The following is a 16,014-nucleotide window of genomic DNA, read 5'->3' as shown; positions in this document are numbered from 1 at the left end:
AGCTATAGTATATACTATACACAAAATGCAAACTGCAGAGACTGAGCCTGCAAATTGCATTCCCTGGATTACAATGTGGGTGTAGATGCAGTTGAATAATTATGTTGTGCAAACACATTTTAAATGCATAGGGGGGCAGGGTAACAAGACCACAACTTATCTAAATAGCAAATTATAGCTAATGAAATGCACACAAATGGTCCAACAAATGTGTGTTAGTTTGTGGATTCAGCAGTCTGGGGAAGAAAAATCAAGCTGTGTTTCAAATGCAGTCTGTAAAATTGTCTTATCAGTGTGGCCCACACACTGCCCTTCATTACCCAGCCAGCACTAGATTGTGAGCTCCATAGCTATTTAGCCCACTTGTCCCTTATGGGCCCCATGTATCACATGTTTCCATGTGTCCATGGGGCTATGCCATGTGAAGCCCTTATAACACAGGAGTCACGTGGACTTCTGGGTGATTACCAGAATGTGTATACTGTGTCTGCTTGGTATAAAATTCCGATTATTTTAAAATTATTTTGTTTATTAGAGTGAAATGGAGCAGCTCTGACTTGATAAAACAAAAACTGCACGGAGACGGACCCGCCATCCTGGCTTGAACTGAAAAAACCACGGGACAATGCTGCCACCAGGCGGCGAAGCGTGAGATTACACCTTCACTGCACCCGTCGGTAGCCTTGTGCATATTAAATCGCAACGATGCAGAGACAAACACATCACACTGGATATTTTGATGATATTTTTTTTGGTATTGGCTAGATTAGATTGTGTCACCAATCAAAAATAACGGCAGAAATAGCGTGAAAACCAATCCACCGCACGGTCAAGCAACTGCCATTCATGAGAGATTGCTCTATAAATGAGCTTTTTTTTTTCAAACTTTATTTAAAAGTTCCAATTACAGTCAGAACATTGACCGTGGACAATACAAAACAGTCAGGCATCAAGGAATTAAATAAACAAATACAGTATGAGACATAAAGTGGATGAAGTGCATAAGTCATTACATAAGTAACATAAATATAATAAAATAAATGAATTTAAATAAAAAGAAAGAAAATGGCAGGACATATATTATATTTCTCCAAATATTTCTTCAATTATGTTAACAGTGTGTATACATTTTTTATTATCAATTCTTTTAATACATTCAAGGTAGTTATTGAAATCAATTTCAAAAGCAGGAAAGAAAGGTCGACCTTTGGAAAATTTGGTTTTATGTATGTGGAATTTTGCAATTAGAATAATCAGATTAATTAAGTGTTGCATTTTCCTATCTTTATTATTATAGTATAACAGTATATCTTTGGCATTCAAATTAATTGGTATGTTGGAATGTGATGTGATGTAAGCTTCAATTTTTTTCCAAAAAATCTGGGAGCTATATAAATGAGCAAGGGCTTTCTCCTCCATCTCACATCATCATCACCACCATCATCATCAGTCTCAGTCACGTGCTGCGACGGGAGCGGGCGGTGGGCGTGTCCAAACGCGTGTGGTTTCATTCATAACTACGGTCTTTATTTGAAGCCCAAATTAAAGTATGCAGACGGGGAAGGCGCCGAGTGCACGGCTTCAAAACAGACTTCCCAGCAGGGTGAGTCTGATTTTTGTCGGTCTCAGTTAACCTCACCATCCTCGGATCCACGGACGTGCTTGCGTTGCACTGTGGTACTATGTCATTATGTAAGATGTGGGATAGATGACACAGCTCTAGATTTATTGGACTATAATCTGACGCGCAGGGACCCCAGTGGGCTTCGTGTATGTCCGCCTCATGAATGCTCTGGTGTGACCTGTCGTGATCCATCACTCCGCAGGCTCGGAGAGAGATGTCCCGAGACATGGGACAGCCCTGATCGGCGGGTTTTCGGAGGAGAGGGAAGATGCTGCTGATGCTGATGCTGGTGCTGATGCTGAGCGCCGCCGGCTGCAGCGCATCGCTGTAGTCACTCCGTCCGCACGGAGGAGGAGGGAAGCTCCTTCAACACCGCCCGCAAACACAGTAAGATACAGCACATCTGGATCACTTCATCATCTCTCACTCACACCCGTCAGGCTGATGTGCTGCAGTCCGCCTCTCCCTCTCCATGTGTGTGTTAGTATTCGTGAGAATATAGACAGCAGCATCAGCATAATCTCGGTTTAATTGGTTTAAACAAAGTCACTGGTGGGCAGTTTAAGCTTGTTCGGATCCTAAAGGGACAGAACATATTCTAACACATTTTCATCACAGCAAAAGTCATGTAAGTTTAGATGCTTGAAAAATCAGTCATGGATTCAACATAGATGCTATAAGTGAAGAAGTTTGACTAATGAGGCAGAGACTACATTATATATATATATATATATATATATATATATATATATATATATATATATATATATATATATATATATATATATATATATATATATATATATATATATATATATAGCGCCCTACTAAAGCACTGTTTAAAATCTCAGAGCCTCTGTATTTTTAAGAGACAATATTATGCTTATTTACAGGTTTATCATTTTATTCAGGATCCATAATAATCAATTTAAATGCTTTAAAGTGTAAAATAAACTAAAACCGTACATTACCACAGCATATATTTCCAGGTATGTATATATATATATATATATATATATATATATATATATATATATATATATATATATATATATATATATATATATATATATATATATATATATATATATATATATATATATATATATATATATATATATATATATATATATATATATATATATATATATATACATATATACAAATATATACAAATAACAACAAAAAAAGAAGATAAAACCCAAATAGTTCGATAGATTATTACATTTATCAGTTGACCTTAATGAGTTGAGTTGTGTGGTTATATTATTCTTGATCTGTTAATACACTGCTTCCACCTGAACTGAACTTGCCCTGCTGTGATAACGGGACAAACAAAACGCAAGGGTGCTTGCTGTGATGATTGTGGAGGTCGTGGGCGAGTAAAGAGTATAACGCCTGTGAGATTCGTCTGAAAACAATTTCATCTGTTTAACATTCAGTGATAAAACTAAAGCTGTAGTGAGACAGTAACCAGACAGGCTCTCAAATAGGCTGACACTTTGTAAAATGGTAGTGTCTTTCTACGCAACCTGTAAAATGATGCTCAGTTTCTGTGTAATCTGAGCAACAGAGAAACTCTGAACACACACTAATGTTTGCACAAAAGGATCCAGTGGCACTGACTGGGTGTAAACCGTCAATGAAGATGACTCAACTGAACAAGGTTTCACATGCATGTGCAGTGGTTGGTGTGTGTGTGTGTGTGTGTGTGTGTGTGTGTGTGTGTGTGTGTGTGTGTGTGTGTGTGTGTGTGTGTGTGTGTGTGTGTGTGTGTGTGTGTTTGTGTGTGTGTGTGAGTGTGTTTTCTTGCTATTCACAGCTTCAGTCACATTCTAGTTACCTTGAGCTTGGTTATTATATAAAGTATGACTCTCACAGTGTGGGAATGTGCAGATGTGCTATCAGCATACGAGAGGAACGCCATCGTGGACTAATGTTACACAAGCAGCACGCTGCCGTCTCATAGACGTTACTGCAGATCTGTCCTTTTACAGGGTGAGACCTTTAAGTGATGGAGCTCCGAGAAAATCGTGCCTGCAGTTATTGTCTGTCTGTCTTTGAACACAACACAGCTGCAACGGTTAGGGATAAGGTTTTGGATGTTAAAGGATTATTACATCGACAGAGAAACAGTTGTATAATCTTTTCTGTGATTCTGAGGAGATTTTTATTTCAGCCTGACAACAAAGTGATGTTTCATCAGATCTAACAACTGAAACAGCCTGAATCACAAACTAGGTATAAAGGACAGGGAGAAAGTAGAATTTCACAAGGATCATGCAGTTTACATCTTCTGCAACATCAAACTCTGCAGCTGGGACTTTAGTTTAACTCCTGAAAATCAAAAATCTGTTTCATCCTTGTTTTTCTTCTTGAAGTGTTTTTTTTTGGCAGTTATATAACATAAAGTTGTGGCCAAGTTGTTAAAAACCAACAGATCTGTGAGTCAGTGGCACATAAACCCCTTGTTCACCGTAATATTAGATCCATAGTTCAGATATGGAGACTATGAGCACACCTACAAGCTGCTGTGATATGTCAGACGTTGTGTGTGAGCTATCAAATAAGGGATTTTATGCCTTTTCCTTTTTCCTCAGTGTGTTTTATAGCTTCTTGAAAGGAAGAAGCCCTCAGTCAACACATAAGGGAGTGATTCTCTGTTGCTGAACTGTTCCTAACTCTTGTTAATTCCCTTCATTATTGTATCATTTATTTGTATAAAGTCTGCCAAGTGGTTCGTTTGGTGTGCCAAGTAAAGTTCCAACAAAGAACGAGTTGCTACCACTTTTATTTATTTCTTCTTCTTTTTTTTAACCCAGGCTGGATATTTTGTGACGGGTGTTTCAAAAAAATGCAAGAAGTAAAACCGAGTTTCAGACTAAACCTGGAAATATATGCTGTGGTAATGCACGGTTTTACATAATAATGAAGTTTATTTTACACTTTAAAGCATTTAAATTGATTATTATGGATCCCGAATAAAATGATAAACCTGTAAATAAGCATAATATTGTCTCTTAAAAATACAGAGGCTCTGAGATTTTAATACTAAGTTTGTGCTATTATTAGTTTTTATTCACAGAACAGGATGGAATGTTAAAAATACACAAGAATACGCATAGTCTATACTTATACACCCAGCACAATGTGAGGGGTGTTTATGCAGCTTTAAGGTACAAAGAAACTTGTTAAATCAGCCCTTGTCCTAAAATAGCGAGAGCTCTTCAGCTCTGACTTCATGATGGAGTTTAATCTCATTTACTAAGTAGTATGCCCTTTGAATATTCTTCACTGAAAAGTTGTATCAGCATCAGTCAGCTACTGTGTCTTCACCTTCCTCTACTTTCTTCCCCGTCTGCAGGGCTCGTTCACACTGACCTGGACCATGAGCAATGATCTGCCTGTTCTGACAAGTCTGACGGAGAACTCCACTGTGAGTAATGCTGCATCAGCCCTCCGCTCTCCGTCAGCTCCACCCGCACCTACCGTCCACACACCCGGCCGGTGCCGGCACTCTGCTGTGTGATGCCTTTGCTTGAAGAATTGTTGGTGAATACTTTCATGAATTGAAGTGGAGCTCAGCTGACACGAGGAACACATGGAGAGACCGGTCAGAGAGGAACCCGGTGTTCCAGTGATAAGCACTGGGCTGCAGATGGAGCAGACCTGTCTGTACCTGATTCCAGAGCAGGACTGAGTGTGCTTGTGGGCTTGTGTGCCACATATCCCCGGGAGGATGTAGGGATATTATCTGAACCGGTAGTGATTATTGGTGAGTTAAATTCATTTCTGCAGAGGGACAATTGAGTGCAGTTTTACTCTGCAGAGTGTGTTAGAAACACGGCCTGAAGACTGATGAGAGGCGTCACTGCTCCAGCTCACTTATGTTGGCAGAACTTGTAAAAACATCAGAATTTTTCATATTTCTTACTCATGTATCGTAATGAGTAATGGACACACATACACAGGTTCATCTAAGTGTAGGCTTCTGCAGTATCTCTGAACATACAGTAACTCCTACTTTACTCATCCTTGAGCTTCAAACTTGCTCCAGGCCACAACACACTAGGAAAAATCTATTTGTCAATGAAAAAAGAAAGTTTACATCTACATGAGTGCATTGTTGGCCTTGTGTGGTTCTTTCCTCCGTGGTGTGGTCGACTGTTGTTAGACTGAGCCGGAGATGGAAGGCGACTGATTCCTGCATGCATATCTGCAGCCGTACAGAGGAACCTCTCCCACAGACGGCGACAGCAGACTCATCATAAAATCTGCTGCTTTGGCTCCTTCTCACACACTTTTTGTTTTCTGATGCATTTTCATGGGTTGATTGAGGTCAGTTGTTATAGTCTTGTTTTGTTTTCTTCTTGGAGAAACGTGAATGTTGGAGCAAAAACCTGAAATGGGGACTTGGGTGCAGGGCATGCAGCAGTTCCTAAAGCCATGCCAAATGTTGAGTCTCCAAAGCTTTTCATTAGTTAGATAAAATTAAATATTACAACTGATGAATCTTCTATTTGTGATGTTGTAAAGGTCCCAATTAGTCTTTTCCACCCCTCTTCTGAAACAAAGTGGGAGCAAAACCAGGAAAGTCTTTGGTGGGGATTGCTCATGTGCGTCGGCGGCATCCTCCTCCTCTTCTTCCTCCTCCTCAGACTTCCATTTTTAGCCCGCGGAGGCCTCATTTCCCTCTCATTGAGAAGAGCTGGGAAATTGAATTAAGGGTCTGGATGACGTTTCGATTAGCATCCTCAGCCTCGCTCTGCCAAGACTGAGAGTATTAATCAGAAGAGAGCAGCGCTGTCATTTATGCACGTACGTGAGTGAGCTGACAGTACATATATGAGTGTGAATCTGGATAAGAATCACTGTGAGGAGGCTAAGACTTAAAAGGGTGTTTCACAGTTAATTCCACTCATTGAATATCAAGGCGCTTAACTGACATCATAATGTCACAAAGAGACACATCAGTGCTGCCAAACTCAGGGGAAAAAAGTCAATTACTACAAGTTCTACAGATATAACTATTTCACACAGATGGGGTGAAATTATTATTATTACATCTTATACCTGCAAACAACAGTACTAAAACTATTATGCGGCCGTGGCATTGGCATGGTTAACAACAGTCTTATCTTTAGAATATCTGGATTTAAAAAAGCAGCTAATAAAAGGAAACCAGCCATCTGATTTGAAAATGTCTGTTTTGATGGAAACAATGACTCCCCATGCAGATGGAAAGGGTAAGTTTAGGGTTAAGTATAGCTCTGTCTTGCCATCACATCTAAAGAGGGTGTAAATGTACACCTTCTACTTCAGTTTTTTTCCCCCATTGAAAGGTTTTTCAGACTGTGACTGACAAACTGAGAGGCCAAAATAGATGTTCAGGTTCACTCAAAACAGGAAATAAACTCTTAAAAGAGTGGGTTTTTTATGACTCATATGAAATAATATAAGTTAAAGATTTGGAGAATCTGCAGAAATGTTGAACACAAAGAACAGACTCCAAAACCCATTAACAAGTGGTGTTGACGTCAGGCCCTGAGGCAGAACTGCATTAAAAATATGGCTCTTTTGTGAAAATCCCTGCATGCTCTCGAGAACACAGTTATGTTACGACGAGGCGTAGAGAGGACCCAAATGCAGCGATCTGGAGGCAAAAGTCCTTTATTGAACAAAAGGTGCCGCCATAAGCAGGAAGTAAAGATAAAATACATGAACCAGAAGACAAGTGAGGGGGAAAAACTAAGAACAGCCTACTAGAAAAAGGAGTGTAAAGAAAAGCAAACAACAGAGCGAGCATCTATACAAACAGCTGACTATCAGGGAAAAGGGGAAGACGAGGCAATATATTATTGACACTGACAAACTCTGGAGGGATGAAGAGACAAAAGTGTAGTCAAGTATGACGGGAAGACCAGGGGAAGTCACAGCCCATGGGAATTGCTTTCAAAATATAACAAAATTAAGTAAAACGCAAAAACAGGTGTCAAAACAACAAAAGATCAGATAAAAACCAAGACTACAACTCAAAGAGAACTGAACAAGACTCACATAAACCCACAACCATAACAAGTTAGCTGCTGTTCAAATCACAAATAGAGACAAGATCCAAAAATAAAATCCAGCTGCCAAAGTATTTGATCCCTTTTTCATATAAAGGTGACTATGAATAATGGTGAATAAATTGTTCTCTGGTTTGATTAAATCATTTTTTGTAATTCTTTTTAGTGCACCTAATGAGTAAGATGCACATGACCAAAAATATGGTATGTGGTATCAAATGTAAAGATATGCAGACAAACCCATGTGGCCATTTTAGAATAAGTTCTAATATTTAGTTATTGTGCTTTGTACACAGCATTTCATTGTTATAGGCAGTGGATACAAGTTCCCCTTTAAATGTAGTGCTGCAGGGTAAAATGCACATGAAATGTCTTAAAAAATAAACCCCATAGTTATCCCAGCTTTTTTTTATTGGTGTTTGCAGGACGTGCCAGTGTCGGCCGGACAGGTGGAGAACTATGTGCTGCTGTTGGTGCTGCTGAGCGTCTTCGCTGGGGGGACCCTAGTCCTGCTGTCCCTGCTGCTGCTCTTCTGTCACCGCTGCTGCTTGGGCGGACGGCGCTACTCCAGGTGTGTGCAGGTCTGGGGTTTGATTGGAATGACGCAGGGATTACGGGGATACATGTAACTGAGATCAACCTGGTTTGGGCGGGAGGGGGTTGAAAATGATATGGAAAACTACAACGTGGACTCATTCCTCTTTACAGAGCGAGCGATGATCCCGAGAAGACAAATACCACTTATGCTGAGGATTCTCATCCCACGCAAGGTCAGAATTGTGCCTTTTTTTAAAACTTTTTTTTGAGTTTACGTGTGTGTTCTGGTCCAGTATCATCATTATCTGGTGTGTCTTTGTTGGTCTTTTCCAATTAGAAATCACAATTCGTCTGGATGAATCAGATGCTCTCTCTGCATCGAGCTGTCATGATGGAGAGTCTGAGCGATTTGTCTCCACTGGGTCTACTGGCCGCAGAGTCTCCTTCAATGAATCTGCACTTTATGAACAGGAGAAAATGACTCAGGACAAAGGACGCAGGTACAGTTGGAGCTTATTATTATCATTTTTCTCCCCCTTGGAAGTTTGAATGACTTAGATTGGATTATCAACCCTCGTCCTCAGGTACACTCTGACTGAAGGGGACTTCCATCACCTGAAAAAGGCCAGACTGACCCACCTTCACCTGCCTCCGGCCTCAAATGACCTGAAGATACTCACCATCATGGAGTGTGACTCAGTGGAAAGTAGCACCATTAACATCAGTGAGACCTCTGCACCCAAACTACCCCTCACCATCTACCAGGTAACAACCTTTCACATTTGTCCCATCTTGTGAAATTTAATCTGAGTTGAAAGACAAACCTGTTGAATTTTGTCTCCAGCCTGTTGAGAGCAGAGTACCGGACTGGATGGGACAGAGTGTGAGTGGGGGCCTGCCAGGAGACCCCCATCACTCCGTCATCCTGGACCAGCCGTCCCCCTCAGCCATGAAAGCACAGCACACCCGCTCCCAAACAGTACGTGTCCTTCAAATGTGGACATTTTAATTCAATGTGGTTCAAGAGAATACGTTTTAATTGGATGATCCAAGGCAAACAGTGAAAACTAAAACTGCAAAATGGCAGCATTTGTTCAAGTCTTCAGCACACAACTCCAGGGTGCAGTATTAGAGCTGCAACCATCACTTTTAGTCTTACACTTTTTATTTAATCATTTCAAATCAAAGCTGATGTTTCTATGAAGCTTTTCTTGTGGCCTTGAGGTGCAAAATGCAACAACACTGGAACAAAGGAGTTAAGAAAACATAAGAGAAACCAGAAGTATATCTGAAAACACAAGCTGATAGGTTTATGATGTAGTTATACACAGTACTCGAGTTGTAAAAAAAAAATCAGGGGGGATGGTGGATTTTATCATATGGGGACAGATAATTTGTGCTGATTATGTCACAGGGGTGGTTCAAGTCCCCAATGAAATACTTTCGAGGGTGAGCAGCGCTTAGTAACCCACAACAAAAAGCAGGGGTGCAGCAACAAACATTTATTGTGCAAAAGACTGTTGTAAAATGTCACTAAAAATAGAACTGTTCTAAAAATGGCCAATCTATAAAAAGGTTAAAAGGTTAAAGATGAACAGTCTCAGTTGGCCCACGCCAACAGGGATCCCCGGTCCGAGTCTGCCGGGGGCTCCCCAACCACCTGGGCCCCCATGGGCCTCTGTACGTCAGTCCATCCTCCTCAGCTCTGCCCATTCTCCGTCCAGCCACCACAGTCCATCCACTCTTGTTCATCAACTCTAGTCTTCAACTCTGCAGCTCCCTTGAATATCAAGGGGGGAAGGGAACCCTCCCCTGGTCCACCATTGGTCTGGGGGGCCAGCCTGCAGTGGTTTATTGGCCACTGCAGCTGTCTGTCAGGATTCAGTTGATTGTGTTCAGCTGTGTCTAATAAACTCAAACAAAAGGTAATTGCATGTCAACTCAAAACACAGAAAAGGTTACATTTCAAACAGTAACAAACAAAAACATGCAAATAAAATGGTTAACAACAATCCCAAAACAATAAACAAACAATTAGACACAGCCTGGCACTCAGCATGACAATTACAAATAATATAATATATTACAAATAATAGCAGTGACCAAAACACCTGCAGAAATACTGCAGGAATGACATAGCAGCAGTTAAATGCAGCCTTCTGTAAGCTTTAAATATCCACTGGGCTTACATCTAATACATCAAAACACAAAAATAAAAAACAGTTTTCTGAACTTATGAATATGCCTCTGTCCTTCACAGGATAAGTAAAATGGATCACTGCAAAAACTCAAAATCTTAACAAGAATATTTGTCTTATTTCTAGTTAAAATGTCTCATTTTAGTAAAAAAATCTCATTACACTTAAAACAAGACTCATCACTGGAAAAAACAACAATTTTCACCTGTTTCAAGTAGATTTTCACTTGAAATAAGTAGAAAAATCTGCCAGTGGAACAAGATTTTTTTGTAATGAGAAGATAAATCTTCTTCCGCTGGCAGATTTTCCTACTTATTTCAAGTGAAAATTTACCTGAAACAGGTGAAAATTGTCACATTTTTCTGGCGATGACTCTAAATGTTGAAATAGCAGTAAAACCACATTCATTGATGAAATGACATAAGGGATGGTAGTTTTACAGGGGGGATGATTTTGTCCGTTTTTATTTCAGGGGGGATGCCACCCCCCTCATCCCCCCTCAACTCCAGTACTGGTTATACAGCATAAAATTTAAACCTGAAATGGTCTGGCCATAAAAAAATGTGCAAGTTATAAAACAAAGCATTTAAAGACCAAATTCTGACATATGTGAATAGTGGAAAACAGGTAGCAGCTCCAGTCTACTGATGCATAGTGTCATCAGTCCTCGCTGCGACGGAGTGACAAAATGACAAACTGCTGTCTCCTGAGGGCTTTGCCTTCCGATTCATGTTACAATTCATCTCAGTGTGTCTTCTTCTTTAATGTGTCATCACCTCCGCCCGTCATCCCACCTCTTCGTCTCTCTTGTCAGATGGAAGCTATCGGGGACAGGGGAGAGACGGAGAGTGAAAGGGGACAGAGAGGAGACTCCTCACAATCTGTGGCCCAGACTTCAGTTCTGCAATTCTTCTCTAAACTGCGTCGCCATGCCAGTCTCGAGGGAGCTGGGCCTTACTTCAAGAGGTGGAAGTTTGACACCAGTCACCGCGCTGCCAGCCTTGATGCCAAAGGTTTGCATAGATATTTGATTCATGGGAAATATCTTAGTTTGAAAAGACATAGCAATATAATACCAGCACTGTGAAATCTGAAGATGTGCGCACATTTCTTGTAGGATCCCCAAAGAGAAAGCCTTTTCAGAGGCAGAGAGCTGCGAGTGAAACCACTGACCACACCGAAGAGGACTCTTCTCCCCTCCGAGATGACAGCTTTGACTCCTTTCCACAAACTCCCATCCAGACCGGCGGCCTCCAGTCTCTCTCTGCAGAGTCTCTATCTCATCCTGCAACTGCACCTTCATCTTCAGTCTTCCTCCAGAGGTACAATCCTCCCCGTAACACTGTTGATTTCAGTGGCGTCAATTCAGTCGAAGCTAAGGTATGGCAAGGTTACGAGTCACAGAACTTAACTAGAGTATAAATCAACACGTCTAGCAAATCACAGAAGTCTGCTATGGAGCTTATCTGTGTGTTCAAGAAAATTTGAACTTTTTCAAATGCAGTCTCGCTCACTGCAAAAACTCAAAATCTTATTATGTTTGTCTTATTTCTAGTTAAAATGTCTCATTTTTAGTCAAAAAATCTTATTACACTTAAAACAAGAGTCATTACCAGAAAAATAACTTATTTGACCATTTTCACCGGTTTCAAGTAAATTTTCACTTGAAATAAGTAGAAAAATCTGCCAGTGGAACAAGATTTATCTATTACAAAATCTTGTCCCACTGGCAGATTTTTCCATTTATTTTAAGTGAAAATCTACTTGAAACAGGTGAAAATGGTTGTTTTGGAGTCCTGTCTGAAATGTAATGAGATTTTTTTTTACTAAAAATTTGACATTTTAACTAGAAATAAGACAAATATTCTTGTTAAGATTTTGAGTTTTTGCAGTGTATAATAACAAGTGAAATAGATCATGTTGTTCTGATTTGCATTTGTAGTTATTCTATATGTATTAAGTAATAGAATAATCAATACAAATAGACACAGAGTAATTCCATAAATGTATTTAAAAATCAAACATTCACATTTTCCCTTGAAGCAAAGGTGTAGCGGCTGCCGTACCTTGCTATACCCAATTGACGCCCCTGGTTGATTTACAGTGTCATTTACAGAAATCTGTATTATACCATCTGACTGCTCTCCATTTGTGCAGGCTAAAACTAGAGGCCATGGTGGAGGCAGGCGGAAGCATCAACGCCAGGGGAGAGGAACCTGCTTTGCCATCAGGTTTTATTCAGAGACAAGAAGAGGCCACAGTCAACGGGAGGCAGGAGGACCTAGAGACCCCTGCAGTTATAAGAACTCAAGCAGCAGGAGATATGCTAGAAGCTACAGAAGACGAAGACTTGTTTGGGACAGAACAAGAGGCCGCCATGCAGGAAATGTTTGAAGATATGTTAAATAAACCTAACGACACAAAAACAGAGAGTGGCACAGCAGATGTGAGGAGAAAGAATGAGGCAGAAGTGGATGACGTAGATGAGGTGATGTTAGGAGCTGAAGCCAGGCAAAGGACCGATTCAATCTCATCCCTGTCTTTCATGACCCGTCGGGAGAGCTTGGAGGCACCTCCCTCCTTGTACAGAGATATCTGGAGCCTCCGAGCCTCTCTGGAGCAATACGCCTCCTCAGACCAGAGCAGCACAGACCGGGAGTCCATCCGAAGTGATGCGGACAGCGTCTCATCAATTGGAGGTGCAGGAGCTCGATCTGGCCTGGAGAGCTGCTTGTCACAAGATTTAGACGATGAGCCTGAAGGGGAGGGGGAGGGAGAAGGGTTGGAGGGAGGAACCAGAAGGGCATCAGGTCCAGAGACTGAGATGGGGAGTGGAGCCGGTGGAGGAGAGGGTGAGGGAGGAAACAGGAAGCTCCTTCAAATGGACAGCGGTTATGCCTCCATTGAAGCTCCCTCTCGGGCTCCGGAGGAGATGCGGTTGTTCGGGACTCCTGGAGTTACTCGAGGGAAGACGGCATCTGAGAGAAGGCTGTTTTTCACCAACTCTGGGAGAAAAGGTTCAGTATGCGAGAGTGTTGATGCCCGGCTGTTTCAGGAGGAGCTGGAGGACCAAATCGCAGACAGCACAGAGACAGAAGGGAAACTAAAGCACAAATCTCTGACCCTTCAAGAACCATATCAACTCCTGAAGTCCTTACATCCGCAGAAACCTTCCGAAACACAACCTCAGCCCATGTCTCCACTGCTGAAACCAGTCCTGCTGCCGCCCAGTCCTCACCGGCCTCGTCTCCGCCGACGCGACTACAGCATCGATGAGAAGACGGACGCTCTTTTTAACGAGTTCCTTCGTCACGACCCCCGTTTCGACCAGCAGGACTCTCCGGTACGGTCCAGGCACAGGTCCAGAGTGCACCTTCGGAAACAGTGGCAGAGACATAAGCAATACAGTGACCCGGGTTCGGTCACCGGGGGAAGGTATTCTCCATCGTTGGAAAGGCAGAGGTTTACACCCCTGAGGAGGGGTGACAGCGCCGGTTACCCTTTGGATACCAGATATTATAGCACTCTCTCACGCATAGCGAGCGCAGCAGATGAAGAAGCCAGCGAGGTGGCAGCTTCCGAGGAAGTGGCCAGAGAGAGAGCAGAAGGCAAAGATCAATCGACTAGAGGAGCAGCAGCAGGGGATGTCACAGAAAGTGTGGCAAGCAGGATATCTGAAGGAACTGATACAAGGAAAAGTAGGTCTGGCTGTGCAGGGTCAACTGGTGAGACTGATGACTGCCAAGTCTCTTTGGACAAGGACACAGAAAGCACAACCAATCAGTCTGTGAGCACCGTCACTGCACAAATGGGCCGCATGGATCCCAAAGTGAGCAACAGGAACAACAACAGCAGTCAAGCCATGCTATCAGAGGTTTCCCTGCAGTCGGAGGGCAGTCTGACAGACAAGCTGGTCGTGTCAGTGGAAGAGAGGATCTACAGCGGCCTGCAGAGCGCTGAGAAACCCGGGCAGGAGGTCCTCGCCGTGTCTCATACAGCCTCCCCTGGATTCAGTCCCACTTAACTATGCCATATCCTTCATTAAATTTCTTTCAAATAATAAATCTATAAACCAAAACAAAAGGACTTAGGGGTCAATAGGAATTCAAACATCATTAGTTACTCTGTCAGCTGTCTTCTAAAGCACCTAATGATCCTCGTGATGCCGGGTTTATCCAGCATTTCCATTCAGACCTTGACTGCCACTGTGATGCCATGTGACATGTGATGCCCCGTTCTATTGGTTATCACTCTTCAAAATCTAAATGCATACTTCATTTAACTTAGAGGATGTAAACCCATGACTAGAAAATATTTTCAGACTTGACTGTGAGTTTTTAGCATGTTACTCTAGGTCTGAATGCTGTACAAGTGAATACTGTTTTACCTTCAAACGAAAAGCACTTTGATGGGAAGAAAGACAATAGCGCTCATCCTTTTTTCTAATTTTAAAACCCCATCCCCCCTCAAGTGTCCTTCTTGTCTCGTCATCGAAAGGAACATTTGAGAGCTGTCTGTATTTGGCAATATGAATAAGAACAACCCTGAACGTGTTATTATAATGCTTCAGTGCTTGCAGCCTTCTCTTTCATGAACATTGACTCAGTCTGATAATACACTCTGTGTTAAAGTAAAACCCATAAAAACTAGAAAAAGATTTGATCTTAGAATTGTGTTTGCAATGGTCTTTCATATACATACTCGATCCATTTTTATTTTTGACGAGCATCTGTTATGGAGGTGGTATCCAGGAGCTCCAACGAAGACTTGCTGAGGCAAGACTCAGGTGATGTTTGAAGTTGATGACGCATGAACTTCTATGACTTTTAGACCAACAGTTCAACCTTTTAGCTTATTACCATATTAAAAATAGAGTGAACCACAGAGAAGTGAGAATGGTGTTGGCCTTTTAAAAAAGAAAGACACATTTTAATTTTTTTTCTTTTCATTTGATTTTACAAGCATGGCTTGAAATCTGGGAAATGGCTCATCTTTTTCCTCTCCATCTGTTTTGTTTTTTTTTAATAACTCAACATGTTGAACATCTCTTACTTCCAAAGTCAACTCATCTAAACAAACATAGAAAAACAACCTTAAACATACTCAATAGCTGCAGAGTTTCAACAACAACCCTTATAATTTAAGTAGGGAACTTAAAACTGATCTCAACCAAGATGAGAACCTGTAGCTCATGTTCTTCTCTCACAGGAGCCACAAACGCTCTTGTGATCCTTTAAAAAAATTAAGTATTGTTGCCATCATTCTGATCAACTTCAGACACCTTGTTTGCGTCATCAAACTGTGAAAGACACATTGACATTTATGTCCGACGCAGTAAATCTTCACATCAGTGAAGCTGCCAACCGCAGGCAGTGATTCAGGTGGGAGCCTTTGCAAAGGAACTGCTTCAGCTTTAACCAGGGGATATTTTTAGGATTTCAAGGGTGAAGAGCATCACTTCCTGTAATATAAGATGCTGTTCATGATGGAAATTGACATCTGAGAAATTGCAATGGTGTGAATACTTTGACCATAACATTTTAATTAATTGAAAAAAAAAAAAAAACATCCACCAAACAAGTAGCTC

General features: G+C 41.4%; 1 protein-coding gene across 1 annotated transcript; it reads left to right on the top strand.

Annotated features, from left to right (window-relative positions):
* Positions 1-1,502: 1,502 nt before the first annotated feature.
* Positions 1,503-15,216, top strand: LOC133451934 (voltage-dependent calcium channel beta subunit-associated regulatory protein). Its single transcript, XM_061731093.1, has 11 exons — positions 1,503-1,603; positions 1,827-2,011; positions 4,989-5,060; positions 8,118-8,263; positions 8,401-8,462; positions 8,567-8,729; positions 8,814-8,994; positions 9,074-9,208; positions 11,242-11,440; positions 11,545-11,749; positions 12,585-15,216. Exons 3-11 carry the CDS (start codon positions 5,013-5,015, stop codon positions 14,449-14,451), a joined length of 3,006 nt encoding a protein of 1,001 aa, XP_061587077.1. The 5' UTR covers positions 1,503-1,603; positions 1,827-2,011; positions 4,989-5,012; the 3' UTR covers positions 14,452-15,216.
* Positions 15,217-16,014: the final 798 nt, after the last annotated feature.

The sequence above is a fragment of the Cololabis saira genome, chromosome 10 (genome assembly GCF_033807715.1).
Source record: "Cololabis saira isolate AMF1-May2022 chromosome 10, fColSai1.1, whole genome shotgun sequence".
NCBI classification, from domain to species: domain Eukaryota; kingdom Metazoa; phylum Chordata; class Actinopteri; order Beloniformes; family Belonidae; genus Cololabis; species Cololabis saira.
This window is presented reverse-complemented; position numbering and strand designations above follow the sequence as displayed.